This window comes from Suricata suricatta, chromosome 1 (genome assembly GCF_006229205.1).
Source record: "Suricata suricatta isolate VVHF042 chromosome 1, meerkat_22Aug2017_6uvM2_HiC, whole genome shotgun sequence".
In the NCBI taxonomy this organism is placed as follows: Eukaryota; Metazoa; Chordata; class Mammalia; order Carnivora; family Herpestidae; genus Suricata; species Suricata suricatta.
The window spans coordinates 139417143-139441596 of NC_043700.1; the positions used below are offsets into that span (position 1 = coordinate 139417143).

At 38.5% G+C, this 24454-nt stretch overlaps 1 protein-coding gene across 1 annotated transcript in view; it reads right to left on the reverse strand.

Annotated features, from left to right (window-relative positions):
* SLC4A4 (solute carrier family 4 member 4) overlaps positions 1-24454 on the reverse strand; it is a 318791-nt gene that overhangs the window by 113975 nt on the left and 180362 nt on the right. The window contains exon 8 of the mRNA XM_029945109.1: positions 5355-5512. Coding sequence (XP_029800969.1) covers positions 5355-5512 — 158 coding nt within the window. The remainder of the gene's footprint in view (positions 1-5354; positions 5513-24454) is intronic.

Sequence of the window (24454 nt, forward strand, 5' to 3'; positions counted from 1 at the left end):
GCAAGTACTCTTCAAAGTGTAAGGGTCTGCTCCAAAAAGCCATTGAATAAATAATTTTTTTCATTATAAAATTCAGTCCAAAGGGGAAAGGAAAAAAAAAACAAAAATTAAGAATGTAAGAAGGTATCTGAAAATTTGAATACTCAGACTTTATATCAAAATAGCCATAAAATCATTCAATGTTTATTTGCTTAGAAACCAGCTCTAGCATGAGGCGGCACACTCACTTTCAAGTGTTATCAGAGTAGATGAAAAAGCAAAAGCAATCAGCAGGCATGAAAGTCTGTTCAAGTATGAAGGAAATGATTATTAAAATTGGATTTTTGTTCTTCTAATATTGAAGCTCGGTTTATACTAGAACTTTTCTTCCTTTGAAGCTGGACCCTAATTATACACCCCTATATATAGTGTTATAAAATACTTCTTAATGATAGTAAAATGTACTATATTAAAGGGATTGATCACTGATTTGAGTGTAACATATGCAAAAAATATTTAGCCACCTAAGCAAGATAGAAATCCCATCTAGGAACACCTACAATACTGGTCACATTTCCCAATCCTGTTAGCAAGTCTAGCAATGGCCAGCTGTCAAGCAAGACAATAAGAACGTAGCTTTGGGCAAAGGGGGAGGATTCAGAGCAGGAAGAGAAAATAGCGAATACCTGGATCCTTTACTTATTCACACATTTTTAAATAATGGGTTTCCTTTACTTGCCATGTTTTGTTATCTTAATGTGTCTAAATATTAGTTTTTCAGTAAGACATAATACAAGGTCTTTCCAGAACCACTCTATACCTCTTCTGACCTTGTCCTAACATCTCCATCATGATTATAATTTACAAATACACATTATGGAAATATACATTTATCAACTGACACATGAATTAAAGATCAGGCTGACTATATGGCAACAAAGACAAATACTATCTTGTTAGAAAGTGAGACAAATACTACCATCATCAGTAGTCCTCAAATATAAACTTTGGCAGATGGTGGGTAGCCATCCCAAGGGCCGAGAGTAACAGAGCCTCTAACATAAGCCCTCTGGGATGGGGGAATATATTTTCTGTAAATATTTACTCTGGTCTCTGCTAAATAATACCAAAGGATGATTGGAAGTAGCAGACCAATAGTGACTATAACATACATTATAGCAATAAACCTAGTATATGAGAATTATATTGTTTTAGTAACTGAGATATAAAGGTGTAATTTCTCTTGTCTGGTAATGTATTTTTTATTTTAAAATACATATATGTTAATATAATAAACAATATTTGTTAACACATATATACTGATTTGTTCTTTAATAGAGAACTAAAGTTTTCCATTACTCCAGGCAGGAACCATTCAGTAAATTCAACCTCTTAAAATGATACAGAGAAGAAATCTGGCCATCTATAAGTAGCAGGAAACATCACCTCAGGTCAAGAATTTCATCTGTAGGAAGAGAAACCCCAAAGAAGCCCCTGATTTTGGACTGCCTTATTGAAATGCAGATGAGAGATCTGGAAAAGTAGCAGCACAGAAAAACTCATCAAGGAGTTCTCTCTCTGCCTGAAACATGTTCTTTCCCCTTTAACCCCTCAGAGAAGCAAAAGCTGTTTCAACTTTTATGACAGAAGTACGTCTTGCCAAACTCAGCTTTTATAATGTACTGAAAACTCCTTTCATGACCCAAGCTGGTTTTTGTCAATGGACAGATGTTATTTTTAACCAGAAGCTTTTTTCCTTATTAACAAGTTAGAATAAACATCACATTTGTGTGGCTGGAAGGGCACAGCCCATGCTGACAGCTGGGGATAAGAAATTAATTTATGCTACTGAATTCTTTTTATTCACTCATAACTAGAAATAAAGTACTGGTTAGAATCGTTACTAGTGCTAGCTGTCTCAAGCATCTTCTTGAGCCCTTCTACTCTTGTGAGCTTTTTTGCATGTCTAATTATGCCTGGGGAGGATGCCTTTAGCATTCTCCGTAACAAAAATAAGTACCAGATGATCTCTGTCCGGAACCAATGGACTGTACTCATAGTCACAAAATAATTATAGGCAGAAACAGAGCACAGTATCAGAAGAAGAGCCAGCCTTCCTAAACCACTCAATCTTTGTAGAAAGGATGTGCGCCCCCCCTCCTTCCTGATATATCACAGCTATTTCTAGAATAAACTCAGCATGTACCAATCCTTTACTCCCTGCTCTCAAAACAGCAGTGAATCAAATAAGCCATTATTCATATTTAGCAGTTTTGGAAATTATGGCTGAACTGCAGCTTCCACAATAGATGGGTGAGGCCCACAAAGCCACCACAACCAACCGCATTACATATGTAAATAGCAGCTAGCAGCTCGAGCGCTGGACAAGACAGAATTGAATGAGCTAGACCACTGTCTCAGTTCCTCTATTAAAGATTTTCTATGGTTTTGATAATTAAGCACAAACTGCTTCTTTGAGAAAAATCATCATTTATAATAAAATATATATTAACTTCCAGTGATATGAAAAGGGTAAGCATTCTACATTTTTAGAGGACTAGAACTTACAGAATAACTATTTACCTTAAATGTGAAAATAGAGATCAGAAAAGAACACACAGATCAGGGGCTTTGACTTTTCTTCATGGGAAAAAACCTGAAGTATTTTGTTCTAATCCAGTCTAAACAGCTCCTTAGATTCTCCCTAAGGGCCTGGCTTCAGAGTCAGAAATGTGCAGTTCTATTTATAGCACTGACAGTGAATCTTCCCTTTGCCTCCATCTCTCAACTGTGAAATGGGAATAACGATAGTCATTATCCCCTACATAGCTCATAAATATGAGTTTGCAGCAGCCTCTATGGACATATATAAAAATACACCAAGCAAAGTGTCTGCAAGATGCCAGGAAAATCATAAGCATATCCTACGAAGTTGCAAAGTATCAAAGGATGGTTTTTGATTTCACTTGGATGGCAAGAAGAACCCCTAAGCACAGAACGTCCACTCAGTTGGCTGCGGTGCAAGCAGAAAGCTAAAGCAGAACGTTAAGCTGATAGCCGGGCAAATAGAGAAACTTGCGGGCACTACAGAGAGCTGCTAGGTCCACACTTCTTAAAAGGTGCATGGCACTACCATCACTTACTATCAATAGCAATAATAGCAATAATAAACATAAGAGCATAACTTTCTTCCACCTTCTAAAGGAAAAATGACCGTTACAAAATGTACACCAGAACTGACTTTTCCGGTCTCCCTGCAGGACAACAGGACAGCACAGTAAAGCACACGGCTGAGTCCAGGCAGCTCTTCACAACAACTCCCACATTCCTTGTGGGATTTCCTTGATTGGATTTCACAGGATACAGCCATTGTAAATGGCCCCACATTACTCATACGCAAAAAGGCTAATGAGACTCCCTACCCAGTGATTATAGCATGCACTGGTTCAGAGGACAGCAAATGGATAAAACGATTTCCTGGAAAAACGTTAACATGCTTGGATATATTGTTCAGATTATTACTCTGAAATAGTTTTATGACATTATTGAATTACATTCCCTTGAATTGCCGGGCTCCCTCTGTTAATTCAAATGATGCTGTATTTCACCTCTAGACTAGTACCACTCTCCTGTACAGAAGAAAAGAATGCGCCAGACAGGAGCAGATGATAACAGGGATACACAAATGGTTACGATTTGCTACTCAATGAACTTGTATTATTGTTAAATAAAAGCCCTCTAAAATATTTTCTACTTGCAGCCTCTAAAGAAGAATAAGAAAAATGAAAATGCAAGAGCAATTTAACACCTCTTGGCATGTTTTTTTTCTTTCAAGCCCCAGTAAAATCAGCCCACAGAGACATAAACAAAACCATAGGAGCACAGGAGCTGGACGTCAGCCCTGATCTGAGTCAGCCAGCTGTTGGCCAGGTGATTGCTCAGATAGAAATGCAAGGCTCTGCTGGAATGTGTTCAAGCGAACAACTAAGTTACAGAAAACACAAATCATGATAATCCCATTAATTGAATATGTTACGATCATCTCCTTCCTTCTGCCATTTGTCCAATGACTGCCTACTAATGACCAGTAGTATTCTGATTTTAAGTGTCTAAGACATATTGGGGAGCCTGAGTGGCTCAGTCAACTAAGCATCTGACTTCGGCTCAAGTCATAGCCTTACAGTCCATGAGTTCAAGCCCTGAGTCAAGCTCTGTGTTGAGCGCTCAGAGCCTAGAGCCTGCTTTGTATTCTGTCTCCCTCTCCCTCTGCCCCTTCTTTGCTCATACACACTCTCTCTCAAAAATAAATAAAGATTAAAAAAAAAAATAAAGTATATAAGAAATATAAAAATGGGAGAAAATACCTGTATGATAATAAAAAAAAAAACAACTAGCCTGTAATCTACGAATGGGGAGACCATGAGGAAATGTTCTGATTTTCCTTCTAATGTGGCTCAAAGCAAACCTGGAGCCCTTGTCCCTGTCAGTTTGTCATGCCAAGACCATCTGAGATCACTGAGAAGGATTCACAGCCCTTCCGGCCCATCTGAGGAAACCTAAAAAGGGAAAAGTCACCTGTCCTTGCCCTGTACCCACAAAAGGAACCCTCCCCAATGTTCCTATTCATATGATAATTTTATGGTGTCAAGTCAAAGATTATAAGCTTCTCTTTAAACTCTTCTTCAGCGAAAGTCAAAGTGAAGCATTAACTTCTGTTCACCTACTGCACACTGTAAGTCAGCCATCTAACTCTCAAGTTCAGTGGCAAGGCAGATAAACTGGAGGACTTCTGAGGTTCTCTGGGGTGTTGTGAGTACATGATCATAATAACTATAATATTGGATATTATAGGATAAGGATGTATATAACATATCAGCAAAGAGTGCAAATTTAAGTGTGCAGCTTAATGATTGTTCTATATACGTGTGTATATATACACATACATACTTACATGTATGTGTATGTGTATGTACCTATTGTCAATTTTCTGATAAAACAAAAGAAAATGAAAGCAACTCTGACCTCTGAACCATCTGCCACCTGTATGACCTTGCTCACATTACTTAAACTCTCAGACTCAGTTCCTTTATCTGTAAAATTCATATACCCATAGTTTATCATTTAAACATATTATGAGAATTAAAATGACTAATCCATAAGAATAAACTAGCACATGGCCCGGTTAATTGTGATAATTGTTATTATGACGCCTGTACAAGTGCCAAGTAAATTGATAGCACGAAAGATGAGCTAAATCATTATTTCAGATTAAACCTTTCCGATATGCTTGCTCTGGATGAATCCTCATTCTGCTGATTATCCAGCCATGATCTCCCTATAAGCACACCGTAGACCCCAGGTCAGGGGCAGCTTACCTTGTGGGCACAGGGACCTCAGTCAGGGCACCCAGCATGACTGCCTGCTGGAGCCGAACAAAGGCAATGAATGGACTATCCAAGAAGTCAACCTCCCCAACAAGCACGTTGGAGGCTTCTGCATCACGGGGAAGCTTTTTCATGAACTTATTCTTCAGCTGCAGGGGAAGAGCCAAGAAAATACAACTTATTTCCAGAGAAGGGAACAAGAAGAGACCCTCCATATATCACTGAAGGAAATTCTTTTATATGAGTCTCCACACAACGGGCTCTAACTAGCCATTTTTCTATTATGTTTAAACATTCTATTATAATAAACATTACTCTGGACTTCAGATTCAAAAATCCTGAGAGTATAATCACATGGCTTACACATAAAACAATGTTTACATATAAAACAATGCATTTATTTATCTACTCATTCAATAAACATATGTTTATGTTTACTATGAGCCAGGCATTGATCAAAGCCCTAGAGATACAGGGATGGATCAACAAATTACCTGTCTTCCTTGGGTCATGGGTCACATTTCATCAGGGGAGAAACAAAATATGATTTACAACTAGTGATAAGTGTTAAGAAGGAAAAACAGAATAGGTAAGAGGGTACTATATTAGGTACTATTTGGATGAAGGATTCTCTGAAGAAGTACATTTTACACTGGAGTGAGGCAACAAGCCATGCATGCATCTCCCTAAAGAAAATTCTAGGCAAAGAGAATAGCAAGTGCTAAGGCTCTGAGACAGAAAAGAGCTTGGCAGAGAGGTATAGTAAGAAGGTGAATGTGGTAGGAGCTAAGAGAGCAAAGGAGAGAAAATAGCAGCAAATGAAGTTACATAGATAAAGGGAAGGGCCAGGTGGTAGGGGCCTTGAACACCACAATTAAGAGTCCAAGAATGCTTTCAGTAGGACTCTCCAAATGGAAAAGTGCAATAGAAAGTCATACATTTAGAAGATATTACCATGTAAACAGAGCTTAAATTAACACCATGAGACAGGATGACACAACCTTGAGTGTGAGTGTAGATAAAGAAGTGGGATATGATCTAAACCCTGAGCCATTTTATCTTTCATTGAAATGGAGAAATGGGGGGAGATCTAGGCAGAGGACACTGACAAAGTGCAGCCAGTGAGGCTGGGGAAAAACCAGGACTTCACCAACAATCAGGTGAAGGCAGGGCTCAATGAAGAAAGTGTATCAGCTGAGTCAAAAGCTGCTGAAAGTTCAAATAAGATGTGAACCAGGAATGGATCAATGAGTTTGTCAAGAAGAAGGTGCTGGGTGATCTTGACAAGAGCAGCTATGGTGCATAGTGGGGTGCCCAGTGAAAAATGAGAAGTGAAGAAGTAGAGACAAGGAAGTAGAGAGATTTTGAGAAATGTTGCTACTAAGAAAAGGCAAGATACAGGAAGGTAGGTAAAACATAAAACAGAATTTCTTTCATATTTTTAAAAACTTGTTAAATGTTTATTTTTGAGAGAGAGAGACAGGGAGAGACAAAGTATGGGCAGGAGATGGGCAAAGAGAGAGAGAGAGACATAGAATCTGAAGCAGGTTCCAGGCTCTGAGCTGTCCGCACAGAGCCTGACGCAGGGCTCGAACCCACAGACTGTGAGATCATGACCTGAGCCGAAGCCAGACACTCAACTGACTGAGCCAACCAGGTGCCCCAAAACAGAGAATTTCTTTTAAATGGCAAGTGTGCTAACACTTTGGAATGTTAATGAAACAGACTATTTCTATAGGACACAAGAGCTCAGGGAACCCTGAACTATGGAGAAGAGAATTGAGGAGTAAGCTGATGAGGAGGGAGGAAGGGAGTGTGGGAATTTGAGGAAAGGGATAAAGGTGTAAAGTGGTTTTCTTGGTGAGTAAAGGCTGCTTCTTACAGCCACTTGGATGGTTTATCTCGTAGGTGTTATTTGTCCCTTGTCCCTGCCCTTCCCAACTCCCACTTAGAACAGGCCTGATGGAGCACTCTCCCATGAGTGGGAAACACCTCCCACAGCTCAAGGAAAACATTTCAACAATCATGGAAGAATGGAGATGTGAATTCTGCAGGACCATATGAAAGACACAGACTTCTTATATATACTTATCATCAATATAAATGTCCCTCCTCTTAGGTCAAAAGTTACTAGTACAAAAAGAACTCATTATTTTGCCAAGAAAACAGTATTTTGCCATGGATTACTGTCCCCTTATACTGGACACCCAATTTGCATATAATGCAACTATAATAAATATTATGAGTGGTAAGAATGAACTCTGTAGTATTAAAATCAGACCAAAAACCATCAAATGCCCAGGAAAGTTAGACAGCTTCCAAAGACTCATTCTAGAACCTAATAGAACCTATTATGTCTGGATCTGTCACTAATCAACTACCTGACTCACAACACATGCAGAATATTCCACAGTTAATTATATACCTCTAAAAAATGTCTTACTAGTACTATGTTATATTTACTAAGATTGTCATGCCCATATTGGAAAATTAGGAGTATATTTTTAAGACCAAAGGAAATATACCATATTCTATATGCTCTAAACAGAAGTCGTTCCAAAGCCATGTTCCTTTAGATCAGCAAACCTCAAACTTTGTTTATGAAACACCAGTGTTCTCAGAGAAACTAACAGCCAATCTAAAATAAACGGGGGCTCCTGAGTGGCTCAGTCGGTTAAGCATCCAACTTCAGCTCAGGTCATGATCATGCAGTTCATGAGTTCGAGCCCCGTGTCAGGCTCTGTGCTGACAGCTCGGAGCCCGGAGCCTGCTTCGAATTCTGTGTCTCCCTCTATCTCTGCCCCTCCCCTGCTCATACTCTCTCTCCCCCTCTCTCTCCCCCAAAAAAATAAACATTAAATTTTTTTTAATTAACAAATAAAACAGACATAGATGGTGCCTGAGGTACCCGAGAACTCAGCCCCCAAGCGGCTCTTTCCTATCTACACACACTCCCTGTGTGAAGTTCATCAAATCTCATGCCTTTAAATACCATCTATATGCTGATGACACACAGTTGTATCTTCAGCCAGAACCTCTTCTCTGAACTCCAAACATCTAATCTCTTCACTTGGATGTCTAATAGGCATTTCAAATGTCACCTATCCAAAAACTGAGCCCCCTCAATAGTCTCCTCAATCTTGCAATCTTCCTCATCTGGCCAATGGTAACCATCCTTCCATTGCCTAGGCCAAACTCTTGTGGTCATCTTAAATACTTACCTTCCTTTTACACCCCATCCCCATTCAATCAACAAACCCTACTGGAGTGACATGCAAAGTATATCCATAATCTGACCATTTCTCACTGCCTTCACTGCCAGTACCCTTGTCCACGATCATCTGCTATGATTATATCTCTCCTGGATAATGGCATTGGCATCCTAGCTGGATTATCTGCTTCTGCTCTTGCACCCAATCTATTCACCAAAGTGGCCAGAGCAGTCAAATCCGGAGTCAGATCATGTCACTCCTCTTCTCAAAGCCCATTTCACTAAGAGGGAAGGCAATGCTGTCAGGACAAGTCAGAACACCAGCATTATCTGGCTCTTTATCAGCAAACTGACTTTATTTCCTACTGCTCTCTCCCAGTCTTCTCCATGCTCACCTCTCCAGACTCCTCGTCCTCCCTCAGAATGCCTGCACACTCTAACCTCAGGGCCTTTATACCTGCTGTTGCTTCTGAATGTAGTGTCTGCATAGCTCTTTCCCTCAATTCCTTTGGATCTTTATTTAAAAGCTGCCTTTTCATCAATGAGTCTTTCCCTGGCCACATTAGTTAAAATTTCAACCTCCTTCCCTTCACAGATTCTTCCTACTATTCTTCCCTGCTTTATTTTTTACTTTCTCTGTATTTATCACAGTCAAACATGTTATGTTTTACTTATCACTTATTATCTGCCTCCCCACTAGAATGTAAGTTCCATGAAGGTAGAAATGTCTATTTTTTTTCCAATGTTGTATTTCTAATGCCTTGAAGAATGCTGAAGAAAAAAGCTGAATAAATATCTGTTGAATGAATGAATGGTGGTTATTATTTCTGCTCTTCTTAATAGGCTTTTCAAACTCCCTCTGAGGAGCTCTGGATAACCAGAGGGCCTGGGTGGCTCAGTTGGTTGAGTGTTCCTTTGGCCTAGGTCATGACCTCACTGTTCATGAGTTCAAGCCCTGCACTGGGCTCTGTGCTGACAGCTCAGAGCCTAGAGCCTGCTTCCAATTCTATGTCTCCCTCTCCCTCTTCCCCTCCCCTGCTCATGCTCTGTCTGTCTGTCTCTCCAAAAAATAAACATTAAAAAAAATTTATTTTGGAGTTCTGGATAGCTACTGCCCGGACATCCAAATGGACAAAGTTATAAATATGGCAATCTTAGTGGACTCCCTGATAACAGAGATTGGTCCAAAGGATGGATGTGTGACTTGGCCAGGAACCAAACCCTTCTTGGAAATTAATACTTGAATATATGCAAATCAACATTTCCCCCTTCACCTGAGGTTATTGCCTTCTGTGTTGAAAGCTTCTGTCATAGGACTGTTCACACTAGGAGAAAATGAGGTTAGCGCCCAAAAGAAAACAGGCAGGAGAGAAAACTGGATAAAAAGGGAGACTTCTGAGCCCCAAATCCCAGGCCCTGAAGTACTGCAACATCTCTATCCTGTGAACTCATTGAGAAGTTTTACTCATTACAAAGCCAGGAAATTCCATGTTGAGTTTATATTAATTTGAGGTGATTTCTGTCTATGGAAGAGTCCAGACTCTTTGCAAAAATGTATTTGTCAAGCAAATTTGAGGAATACCAAGTTAAATAAGGTTAAATGTTTCTATGCTACAGACAAGCTCAGAGCCTTGAATATGCCTACATGCCTAGGAATGCTTTATTTCCCACTAGGAGATAAATAAGGTACATTATGGCATGAAGATATTTACAACTGCTCTTTTGGGCAAATTTTCTCACCTCCCATTTGAATCCCCTCTCAACTCCATGTAATTCTCTTCAAACTTTATAGATGCCTATAATGTTCAAGACCTGGCAGTGGGCAATGCAGAGGACAGATAGACCCTACTCCAAGAAAAAAAACTATAAACATTAAACAAAAAGGTGAAGGATAATCAGAAATTAAAGGAGCAATAACAGATTGTTAAAACAAGAACAGAATCTAGGGCTTTTAAACCAAGTTGAAAATCACCCAACAAACTCATCTGGATTGAATTCCAAAGATAAAGTTTGACATTCCTTTCCTATAGATCACTAGTTGCTTCTCCAAGGGATGCACAACCTGGGTGTTATGCAGGGTCAACTACAAGAACACACACAGTGAATACAAATTCCTTTAGCCAACTTTAATTTCAAAGAAATAGATCTCAAACGGCTGCCATGTGGAGCTACAAATGCAACACCACCAACTCTGTGAATCCAGATGTGTGCATTTCAGGTTCCTTTTATACTAGCTTCTTTCTTCCAGAGTGAGGTCTTGCTATAATTACTCAGAAGGCTTGTCTTTGCGATAAATGTTTATTCTTATACTTTTTTTAGGAAGAGAGAGGGCACGAGTGGAGGAGGAGTAGAAGGGAGGGAGAAGGAGAGGGAGGGGGAAAGGAAGTAGGGGAGGGAGAAGGGAGGGGGGAGAGAGGGGGTGGGGAGAGAGGGAGAGAGAGAGAATGGAGCCCAACACATGGAACCCAATGCAGGGCTTGATCCCAAAGATCATGACCTGGGCCAAAATCAAGAATACAACACTCAACTGAGCCCCCAGGAGCCCCTATTCTTATAATTTCCTAAACTTCTTTACTTTCTGAGTAGTGTTCTAACAATTCAGCGATCACAGTATTAGTATACCAAGAAACTAGGTTACTTGGAATGATAGCGCTGTGAGACAATCAAAAAGTCACCCACACAAGTGATATGCATCATATCCAGGTAATTGAAAAGTCAACCTTCTGTACTCTCATCAGGTCCCAGATCCTCTTCCTGTCCTCTATGAAAGCAGTTTTTAGGTTTTGTATATGGGACGTATTACTAAGTAATGCTAACCAACATTAATTGACTGGGATGACCACTTTATTAACTTATTTATGTTCTCCTAGCCTCCTTACTGTCACCCTCAAACCTACAGGATCTACCGGTAAATGGGTCCAAGCTACCATATTATTCCTCAGTCATGAGGCAGGTTTTTAAACCCTACCTTTTTTTGTCTGCCATTATTGGCACATGTGAAAACAAGTGCATCTATTACAAAGTGTCATTCTTAACCAGGAGTATTCATAGTTTGTCATTTGAATCTGATTTATTAGAAGTGATCCTATGGGTTGGTCAATGTCCTAACTAGAAGTGATGTTTTACAAATCATAGAAACTTGAAGATACTTTCTCATCATTTTTACAAAGCTCACATGTACTGCTACCCCATTTCATACATTTTAATTTCCTCTCAATGCGAATAATTTTAATCTTCCAATTTGTACTTATTCTCAATTCACCCTGCTTAATGACTCCTGTCCATATGTTAACATCTACCTGCTTTCCTGGGCAAAGAGCTTATTCCTGGCTTTCTTATTGGTGTTCTTTCCCGATTCCCCCCTTCCATTCTCTTTGAAAATTGCTAGCTCTGATTCCTTCACAAACAAACTCATCTTCTAAGCTCAAAATCATTCCAGATCACTCTAGGACCATGTCCTTCCACCGTAAAGAAATATGTGTTAGTAGTTAGTAGACTTGCTATACCTATCAGTTTCTTTACGACAGTCCCAGTTTACCCCATATCCTACTATGATTGTTAATATCACCTTCTTGGGGCGCCTGGGTGGCTCAGTCGGCCAAGTGTCTGACTTCGGCTCAGGTCATGATCTCACGGTCCATGAGTTCGAGCCCCGCATCAGGTTCTGTGCTGGCAGCTCAGAGCCTGGAGCCTATTTCAGATTCTGTGTCTCCTTCTCTCTCTCTCTGCCCCCCGCCCACCCATGCTCTGTCTCTCTCTGTCTCAAAAATAAATAAACCAAAAAAAATTTTTTTTAAATCACCTTCTTTTATTCTTGAAAGTGCCTTGTGCTTAGAAAAAATTTATATGGTCACCTTATATTTTAATCTCACTAAGGCTGACTCTTGAGAAGTACCTAAGATATGGAACCTTTAAGATTTAAGGAATTCATAAGTAGGAGAAAAAGCCAAGGTCAAGTAGCATCTTAGTAAATTATTTATGCTACTTGAGTTTAAATGTATTCATTTACTATGTACAAACAATATTAACTGTTAGGGTAAAGGAAAAAAGTTCTCTCTCACTCACTATAGTGAGAGGGTTCCGCCTCTGTCCACTCCCTTTTTCTACATCTTGGAGAAAATGGTCTACTTGATGGATTAGCGTTTGACAAATTCATTGGGATATTTTTTTAATGGAAGGGTTACAGTGCCTTGAAGACAAGAAGCAAGCTGATGGTTTTCTCCTACAGCAAGACAAGTGAATGGATAAAAAAAAAGTTAAAAAGAGAGAGAGAGATAATATCTTCATCCACATGGCTGGTTAGGTAAGAAGACTCAGAATCTGTTTCATAGGCTCAACTACATTTCTCTATCAAAATACGTGTCTCTTAAGTCTATGAATCCCAGGATTTAGAGTCTGTGTGGGTGGTTGTAGGCCTGGAGCTGTGTATTTAGTGAACTAAAAATGTCCAACCTAAAAAATGTTTCTAAGAGACTTCACTTTCAGCTATGGTAAACTAGCTTGTACCACACCAACTCTTCCAGCAAGAAAAACTGAAGAATTTTTGTAATCTGCTTAAAGGCATCAGAAAGTTACTGTGCTATTAGATATTTGAGGAACAAATACCCCTGAAAAAATGGACACTGCATAAAGGTGAGGCTAAATTCAGCTCTGACTTTCTTCTGAAGGCATTTGATGATTCTTAAGTAGCTGCAGAACTTCAGAAATTGAGCAGAGCCTTCAGCAGTCTCAAAGTAATGGATAAGAATGCCAGGCATTCAGTTGGGACCTCTAAAAGACAAGACCCAAGGCACAAGAATGAACTAGTAATAGACTAATCCACATAAAGACTAAAATCTAGCTTCCAATAAACTCAATTCCAGGCTGAATATTAAGGTGACCTGCTCATCACCTAAATGCCAGCTGAAAGAGAAAGAAATGAACTCTGAAGAAAGATAATATCATCCTGAGTATCCAATTATCTCTACCATGTATATATTATATCTGACATTCAATCAGAATTACTAGGAATACTAGTAGATAAGATCAAATGACTGGGACCTGAGAGAAAAAAAATGGGCATTAGAAACAAAGGAGAGCTACATTATAATGATCAGACACAGATTTCAAAATAACTTAATATTTTTACAATATTGATTACAAGATGGAGAGTTTCAAAAGAAGTTTTTTAAAAACAAAGTAGATTTCTTAGAGATTAAAACATACATCATTGACTCACTAGAGTTAATATTACTCATAATATGAATATGACATGTAAAAATTTGTAGAACATAGTTAAACATGTGCATTGAGTAAAATTCATGACCTTAAATGCAAATATTACAAAAGATGAAAAGCTCAAGTTTGGTGACCTAAATAGATATCTCAGAATAAATAAAGACTGAATATTAAGGTGACCTGCTCCTCACCTAAATGAAATGAAACTCCAAGAAAGTGAGTTTGGTGAAAAACAATGGAGAAATGAGGTATAAACAAGAAAAAAATAAAAATAAAAAATCATCACACAGAACACAAATAAACTATGCTGGTCATGTTCTATTTCATTATCTGAATAACAATTATACATATGTATTCACAATATGAAAAATCAAGTAGATTTATGATTTATACATGTCTGTATAAATAAATCACACACATACATTTTACTTTAATAAAATAATACTATGATGAGTTTCTTAATAAATAAACTATTATTTCATTGTAAATCTGGCTTACATGTCATTCTCTCTTGACAGAGAATCCTTAAAGGAAATCAAAGACTGTGAAAAACCTGTATTCCACAACCTTAAGTCATACTTTAAAGGCTTTTGTAAAGATTGGAAGAGAGAAGTAGTAAAATACCTAGCAAGATGTCAATAAAAAGTTGGGGCTCACTCCTTCCCCATTCTTTTTGGTTTCTCCAAAATGGAAAGTAACCTCACTAATGCCTTCTCTCTTCCTAATGTGCATACTAGGGAGATCACCTGAATGTGCTATATCTCAGGTGATATATTCCTGTCTTTATCTTCCAATAGTATATAAATCATTAATAGTCCACTACTCAACATGAATATAACCTAATCAAGTATATGTTCTTCAGGCTAAAATTAGCCTCCAACAGTGTTGGCACTAAGAATCAGACCACGGTGAAAATGAATCCCTAGGATGATTTTTGAAATAGGTTTGACACGCCAAGAACTGTGTATATTACTTAGAGTAGACCTATAGTCTCAAGCTCTGGGAATCCTGGAATCTAATGGCTAAAAGCCAGTGCAGTGCCTACAGTTAACTGAAGACTGCCTCTATCTCCCACCCTTCTCTCGACTTTTCAGCAGCCCTCTCATCCTACATACAAAGAAGAAGAGAGCAGATCTGAAATGGGCAAATTCTATTAGCCTACACCAGCTTTTCCCCTAGGTACTGGGAAAATAGTTATTCTCAATAAAAGCTCTATTTTGGCCCTTCTTTGCAGTCTGGGGGTTCCCAGTATAAAAGCAGGTCTGTTTTTGAGTCCTAAGTACAAGGAGCTTGATTTGTTTCTGTCGACTTTATAATACCAAGATGAGACAGAAGGCTCTACCTAGTTCTCCCGGGTTCTGCTTTCGGGTTTGCAGCCAAAGCCTCAGCCAGTAATAAACAGTTCCTTGGCCTTTGGTTTTCTGTGTACACATTTCCCCTGATGATCTTCTCAAGAGAGTGTTGGGCTGAGGACAGGGTTTGGTGTTCCTAAACAGCCTGGACAAACATCTCTTAAACACATCCCAACACTCCATCCATAAGTCTGTAGGGATTCACTGTAAATTGTGTGGCTGCCCAAATAGGAAATGGCAGAAGGAGGGAAAAGAGAAGAATCCCTGTTTCATAGCTTAACCAGGTATTGCTTTTTATTTCAAGACCACATAAGACAAATAATCTTAAAACTTTTCCATTACATGAAGATATCATTTGCTCATCTGTTAAGCTAGTTTGTGGGACTTTTTTTGGTGTAATAGAATTACTGGGATAATTACTACAAACATTTGTTTCATTTTTAATGGAAGCTCTGATTGCCCTTTAGGTTAACTTCCAGCTGTGACTTACAAGAATTTTCCAAAGGCTAAAAACCATTGGCCCAATGTCTAAGAGGCCTAAAAATAGATGACAGATGGGCAGATAAATAGATAGATAGATAGATAGATAGATAGATAGATAGATAGATAGATAGATAGGAGCTATTGCTTGATCACCTACAGAATCCAAAATTTAGGCAATCACTTATAATGTTACTACTAATTAACATTTATGATGTGATCTGAGATTTGCAGAATGTATAAAATATGAAAGAGTGCAAACAAAGTCATTAAATAAGACAAGATGCCAAAAGGCTCTGGGCTACATGCTTTTACATTTTGAACACTCTTCTCCTTTGGTTTATTCCATTTTAAAAACTACAAAATGAAAACAGTCCCCTGAGGGTGAAAATTTGATTTTCTAATTCTTCCTTCCAAATATAGACATCTTACCACCATTAATGCAAATGATTCTGCAAAGCAGCACATTTACAAACGGCTATTAAACTAAATATAACATTAAGTACAATCCATTAGTTCTGATTTCCTAAATAGGATGAAATTTCAAGTACTGACCTAGTTTAAAAATCAACTTGTCAAAATCTCTAGTCACATTTTCTTATGTATTACATCATAAAAAAATCATACTGTCAATATGTTTATAGCTATTTACGGGTTTTAAAATACTTTCGCATTCACTATCTTACTGAATTCTTATAGCAAGCTTATGAGAAATATATTATTAAACCATTTTCCAGATGAAAGAAACTGAAGTTCAAGAAGTTGAAGAAACTACATGAAACTCATACAGCGATATGGCCAACCCAGGACGCAAATTCTAACTTTTAATGCTCTGTCCACTTCACTACACTAAGAAACCCTTATACTTCTGATGGATATATTTTGCTACCTAAAGTTTAAAAGATATTGCCCTGAAACTTCTAAACCTCTTATATAAAAAACCAATGTCAAGCACCTACAATAGTTTAGTCTACAATAGCAAACAATAGTTTACAACAGTCTTTAAAGTTTTTCATTGAGCACATTTATAGCATTTAATAGGATTTAATACCTAAACTAAAATGGATCAAAAAGAGAGAAGGGGAATACAGGAAACCAAAATAAAGAGAACAGCACCTTAAAAAGTATTTAAAGTAAATAAAGAATGTGTCAACTCTAGATGCTAGCAGAGTTAAGTAATGTTTTTAAAAGTTATTTTTCCTTGGGGCGCCTAGGTGGCTTGGGAGGTTAAGCATCTGACTCTTGATTTGGGCTCAGGTATGATCTCCTTGTTGTGAGATCAAGCCCTACATCAGGTTCTGTGCTAAACATGGAGCCTTCCTGGGATTCTCTCTCTCCTTTTCTGTTTTTTAAAAATATATAATAAACATCTAAGAAAAGTTATTTTTCCTTTTTTGTTACGTCATGAACTCCACTATACACACAGACAGGTCATCTGCTCGGTGCATCAAGGAAGGAGACAAATACTCATTAATCAATTCAGTTGGGATTGCCCTCTGTCTGGATGCCTGTCCTCCTTGCCCTTCCCTTTAGGTGTTAAATACAACTTATGCCTCCAAACTCTAGCCAAGAATTACAAGGAGGGCAAGCCTGACCCTGATGCCTCCAACTGTCCCTGATGTTGTTCTGCCACAGGACGCTAGCCTTCTCTCTGTGATTATACTTATCACAATGCATTCACTGATTGACTTGGCTGTGACTTTTATTAGAAAATTACCTTTGAAAACAGTTCTAAAGAACCTTATAAAAAGGAACTACATATTATTCTGCTTTGTTCCCCAGTGCCTTAGAAGGACATAGCCTTGCAGTAAGTGTTCAATAAATATCTGTTAAGTGCACAGAATCTATGTGATCATACCTGTGTCATGGCATCCTTACATTCTCCATTAATACAGGTGGGGACCCTGAAGGCCCAGGAAAGGTGCTCCGTTTAGTGGCAGCAAACTTGAGAAATGTCTATGGTAAGAAGCAAAGAGGCTTTACCTGTTCCAAAACTTATAAGCATAGTCTAGTGAAAAACAACTTTTATATTTGAGTTGCTTGGTAGCTACCATTCATTGTGTGTGTGTGTGTGTGTGTGTGTGTGTGTGTGTGTGTGTGTGTGTGTTTAAATCCCTGCTAAAGTGCCTTAAACTTCTATACTTCTCTGGGATCTAAAATTTTGAGAGGGAGTCCTGTTTTTAGAGAATAGGTATACATTGAATTCCTTCCTAATTTAAGATTTCAAATCTCTATTTGGTAAAACTGTATTTGAAAGCACCATCATTAAGAGGCACAATGGCCTTCAACAATAATTTTTAAATTATTAGGAGTAATACCAATAACAATTACTCACATTTTTAAATCAATTGTTCCTGTCCAGATATCACACTAGGAACTCTGCAAGTTATTGTTGTTACTAGTTACCCAAGAGGAAATGAGATTTAGAGATTACACAACTGAAGATCACAAAACTAGAAGACGCAGAGCAAGGATTCAAACCAAAGTCTGTCTGTGTCCAGAATCCAGGCTTTACACCATGCAAAGCTTGGTAATTGTTCCCCAGCTATTTAAATCAGAGCTCACAGTTCTTCCCTACTAGCTGTAGAGCATTGGGCAAGTGACTTGATTTCTTTAAGTTGAGTTTCCTCATCTATAAAATAGGGACAACAAATGACCAGATCACAGATGTAAGAGGAATAGATGAAATGATGCTTGAAAGTGTTTAATAAGCACAGCACTAAGTAAGCACAGACCCTCCATAATTGTGTTAAATGGAGGAATATTATGAAGCTCTGAACCAAGAAAACATCAGTGTGGACAGAATGTTGAAAAGAGATTTGAGAAACATTAAAAGGCAGAACATAGAAGACTTGCTGAATGTCTGAATAGATGGAATGAAGAAGGAAGAGGCCAAAATGACACACAGCATTAGTACTATAGTTTTTCTTTTTTTATCCTTTAAAACAAATTTGTTTTTATTCTTTATTTTATTTTTGAGAGAGAGAGAGAGACAGAGTGCAAGCAGGGGAGGTACAGAGAGAGAGGGAGGCACACAATCCAAATCAATTCAGGCTCTGAACTCTCAGCACAGAGTCCGACTTGGGGCTTGAACTGAGGAACCAAAAGATCATGACCTGAGCCAAAGTCGAACACCTGACTGAGCCACCAAATGCCCAATGATCCCCAACATCACATATGTCACCAATTCTGATGAATAACAGATGCACCAGGGAAAATTTGGCTGAGCACTAAATACTCATACCCTACAGTTTCATTTTATTTTAACCTAAGCAACAGAATGGTAACGGTAATTATTCCCATGTTAGAGCTTTAATATCATCCTAAAATATATGGGAAAGAGACACAATAAAATTTTTCTCTCCCAGAGGAATAAAGTAAAAGGTTGGCACCGTATTTAATTCAGATACAATTTTCTGAATTTTAGGAAGAAATCTCTTCCCCAGTTTATATCATAGACTTAAGTACATATATCCATCTAGTAAAGTAATTTGGTTGGAAGTTAATTCTACCAAGTTTATAGATACATGAGTTTTAACTTGAGAAGTTTGCAGAGACACCTTCCCCAAAGTAAGGCAAAAAATCAGATAAACAGAAGGCTGAGGTGAGCGTGGGTGGATCAGTGCAGCTATATGGTAAAACAAATATAATTCCTCACAATAACAGCACCATTTTATCTGCATTCCCTCAAAATGATACACTTGTCCTTGAATGACCGTGTTTTCAGCAGGAAGAAAAAAAAACTTTAAATACTTTACTTCTAGCTCTCACCCTACCTATTAATATCTAAAAAGCAGTATCTGTGCACAGTCTTCCTTCTCCTACCCCAAAAAGAAAGATCCTAAACATAGGGTTCCTTTCATTCTTTCTGCCTCACAATCTCCCGCTGCCATTGGGAGAGGGGGGCTGCAGAGGGAGCAGTCAAATGAAGACAAAACAAAAATTAGCATCACAGGGTTAATGACTTCAAGAGAAAATTATAGTTTCAGGGGAAATGTTTCATGTGCATTCTCCTCTGCCCACATCCCAGACAAGGTAGCTAATAAAAAAACACAGACTGCTCTTTTAAAAACAAAAAGTGCAAGGGATGAGAGGTGGGAGGGTGGGAGGCAGTGTATGCAACTAAGAGTTGAAAGCTAATGGCTCAACAAACCCCAATGGATAGTGATTTTCTTGAGTAGAAGCTGAGAAAGTGCTGCCCACCACCCCCACCGTGAGCTCCATCCCAGAACAGTCCACGAGCCGGGCGGGGCTCTGCCCCTCACACCATGCGGACCTTGGAGCTGGCGGTTCAGGCTTCAACCTTCTACTTCTTTGTCCTCGACCTCACCTCTGCAGTTCCTTTCACTCAGAACAAGAAGGAAAGAGGCAGGGCTCTTGTTGAAGAGCAGTTCTAAACCTGGGGTCCCTGGTGGGAATCCAGGGGGTCCACAGGGACTTTGAAATTACATGCAGGTTTTTGTGCCTACACATTTATTGTGCATTTCTCTGGTGAAACCACCCATGATTCCATCACAAACTAAATGGATTACTGACATTGGAAAAAGCATTATAAAAAACACTGCATTAGACAAGTCTTTAAACTGAAAAAGTACACAACAAAGGCCAAAACTGCTATTTTCTGAGGTTTGGGCCTTCATATACAGAGTTCGTACTGAAAGCTCCTGTGGTCCAAGGAAGGGGACTTCATACTAGGAAAAGACATACACAGAACACTACAATGGGGAAAAGGAAGAATATGCCAGATGCTTGTATTGGCAAGAACATGTTCCCTAGATGAGTCCTGCAGAACTAAATGGGAACCCAGAAAGGCCCAGTCTGGCTGTCCTGAGTCCCAGAGCAGCTAAATATTCATTCAAGGTCACAAATCCAGAACAGCAGCAAGGACAGGGTAGCTGCCCTTTCCTGAGCCCTCTGCCTCCATTTCCACACACCACCAGGACAGAAAATAATTAAAAGAATCACCCACTAAAATACTGTCTTTAAAAAGCCAGTGAGTGAATGTTGTTAAATATAGCAATACTTTCCACTTTTAGCACATCAAATGTGGTGACAAAAATCAGCCTGCAAAACACTGGAAAAAAGCATTAAAAAACCACTGCATTAGAGAATAGATATTACTCTTAATACCTACGTCGGTGGGTGCTTTAACATCTGACTACTTAAGAGTCTAATAAGAAATTGTCAATAAGACGTCCATCTACAGAGAGACAATAGAGGCAAAGCACACCATCTACTGACTTCCAAATGACTGCTAGCAGTTCTCTGAGAATTCAGTACTGTCAGCTGGGAAACACTTAAACCAGGTCCTTCCAGGGCTGAGATGTACAAGGGGCCACATGGCTCCAGCAGAACACTTCAAACAGGCAGCTGTACAGCTATAATTAAATCTGTAGCAGTCATGCTATTATTTATTTAGCAGATTTTTTTAATGTACCCTCCGCTGAGGTCTCCGGGAACATGGACCAAATTAGAACAATAGAAAATAGGGAAGAAGTAGATAAAGAGAATCAAGGGGAGAATGAGGCTCTGACACAAGCGGAGACCACAGCCAAACACAAGTTTCCCTGAGAGGTTCTTCGCTTGTACCTGATGGGTTCTGACTGAGCACCAGCACGTTATGACCACCTTACTGACGTGAATATTGAGCCTGCAGGTTCATTCACTCCCTTGATAACTCCGGGTCCAGGGCTATGTGCCATCTCTTTTTTGAATTTTGAATTTTTGAATCCCCATGTGCCATTCATTTGACATTCGTCAAATCATAAATAAAATCTTAAAAGAACTCAAAGAATATCTAGTCCAATTTCCCTCCCAATGACTATAGTTCTAACATACAGTCATTTGCTTCTTGTTGAACATTATAGTGAAAGCATTCAGTTCAGGAATTAACTCCAGTGTCACCACTGGCCACTCCCCAGCCCCTGGCAGAATTCATACTCCCTTCTCTGGGCTAAGATATCTATCACCCTACATTATTTATAGATTTATCTCACAGTCTGTAATCAGAACCCCTAAAAGCCAGAGACTGTATCCTATTCATTTTTGTAGTCCTGAACTCTTGTATTGTGCAAAGGAGGACTTAATTATAGCTTCACAAATAAATTACTGAGAGAGCTCAATTTCCTATTGAATTCATCTTTACGCTAAAATAAAAGCTGCCTCCATGAAACATGTACCTTCCACTGTATTTTATGTTTATAGCAACAGACCTTTGTACCTCTCATTTATTTATATTTATTTATATTTATACCTTTCATTTCCAAGAGTTTTGGTTAAGTTACTTCAATTATTCTTCTTAGGTTAGTGCCTAGGCATCTCACCATCCTAGTTACCATAACCACCACATTCCTGCATCTATTTCTGAGTAATGGGCATCTTTGAAAAATGTAATTCTGATGAAAGTCATAAACCTATCCAAATACAGCAGGACCAAAAAGAACATTTGTGTGGTTGTATAGTCAGCAAGGGAAAGAACCTTGTGAAATGACTTTGGAGAGAAATCAGGGAGGACAGTGCAAGGCTCCAAAGGCCATGCTAAGGGTCCTGGGTTCATCAAAAAGGCAGTGGGAGGCCATCAAACGGCTTCAAGTCATGAGTGTTGCTCTGTGCTCAGTGCAAAACTTGTCTTGTATTTTCTAGATACCTTCATAGCGTTTAATCAGTTTTCTACATTCTCAGATTTAAAAACCATAATGGTTTTTATGAATGCAAAGTAATTCTTCACATACTGCTATTGACTAGCTAGCAGCTTATTACCTTCAGGAAAGAAGAAGGAAAAGAGGAACACCACCACTACAAAATTTCACTTGTATGCTCCTTTGGGAACTATTTAATATAGAATCATTCTACTTTGAGATCTATTCTAATAAAAATCTAAAAATACCCCAGTGTTCTATTTTGCTACTTTCTCTTGAATTGCTGCTCCAAATGTTAAAACTATATTGCTTTACTCATATTACTCACTCCATTTTCCCTTTGACGGCTTTGTTTCATAGTTTACTCCAGTCCACTACTCACAGGGAGGAGGCAAAAGAAGGCAGTGGGCAGGCACCTCATCTTTACCTGGTGTATTTCACATATATTATCTTGTTTTATTCGCCTAAGAACCTGAGAGATAAGGTTTTTACCCACTTTTTCAAGGCTCAGAGACATTAAGTATCTACATAGGATCACTCAGCTTGTAAGGAAGGAAGCTAGTATTTGAACCAACATCTCTGGGATTATAAAACTCAGACTTTTCTACTACTTAAGGCAAAACACATTTCCTATTACTCAGACAATTCTGGGGTGAAAAAAAGAAAAACACCTCTAAATCTTCCATTCCACTGATTTAAATCCTTTTCTCCAAGTCCTACCATGCTGAGATATTACAAACTAGGGGTTTGGATCAAGAAGGCACAGCTAAAATGAGACAGTGTAACCCACAGCACATGATTTAAACCATGAAGGCAGAGACTAGGGAGTATATTAAGTACAGGAGCACATAGCCCCTACTATGACTTTAGAAAAGGCAGAATCTTCTAAAAGGCTTTCACTTTCATTGATTCTGTTTTTTTATTTTAATAAAACCTGCATGTTGTCCTACTTCAATACATATCTGAAAAATGAAAACCTACAGGGAATTTTTAGAAGAATAACTAGAAGCCAAAATGTGACACGAATCCAGTGCTTTGAAAAGGATTCACTGCACTCTTCTGCGTTAGCAGGACTTCATCCCCGGAGTTCCACGGAGACTGGGGGCCTGGGAACAGCAACCCCGTCACCCTAAGAAAATCCCTTTATGACATGTTTTACAAAGGTTTTCATGATCCCCTGATGACAATGGTTATTCCAGGAGAATCCTGAATTTAGAAAAAGAGTCTTACAACTAATTTAAGTACTAGTTGTTATTTTTCTAAACAAGATCTTCCTTCCTGGGTGCAGTGTCTGGAAATCACATCTTAGAGATCATAGTCCAAGAAGGCAAAAATTATGCACTAGTTTTTCTTCATACAAAACCACAAGAAAGAGGTTACTTATTGAAATTTCTGGAATTCCCCTTGTTTATTTCTCACTATCACAAATAAGCTGATATTAAATGGGCTTTAACCCTAAGTGTCATTTGTGAAACAATAGTAATGCAATCAGAGATACCATGAGGAAAGATTAACATTTCACTCTGACCAAAAGGTTTTCCTGAAACAACACAGCTAAATTTCAACTTGACTTGTCCTTTTTTATTTTCAATAATATACTTGGATGTTTACCATAATGCTGTCCTGGTGATCTCAACTATAGAAAAACGTATGAGTAAAACAGGGTTGTAATAATGTACAGAACTGTAAATTCAATAATAAATCCCACTCAATGACAAATTCTTTCTAAATTTGATATGCCTTGCCACTAATTTCTCATTAATGTCATACAAAGTGAAGTAGCTCATATCTAAAAGTACAATGTTGAGTAGTCCTTAATTTGAAGTATGCCATCCTTGGGAAAACTTAGCAGTCCCATGTTATCTTGCAATAGAACATCTTTCTGTGCTGACAGTTGGTTTTTCCAATATGTCCTTGTGCCACACTACACTGTTTTAAATAAAGAGCAAAAAAAAAAAAATACATGGTGTTTTCTTTAAACTATGTCAATCAGCCAGTTAACTATGTTCCATTGAGCTTTCATCATGAGAAAAATGTGTAAATGGATTGTAACAAATGAAAGAGCAAACTATATTTGAAATGTTAGCATTTGCATGATTGTCCTAGCCAAAAAAAGGGAAATTTTAAATGTATGAGATGGGCAAGAATGTGCATTTCAAGCAACTGGTTAACCTAATGAAACACTCTGTCAGT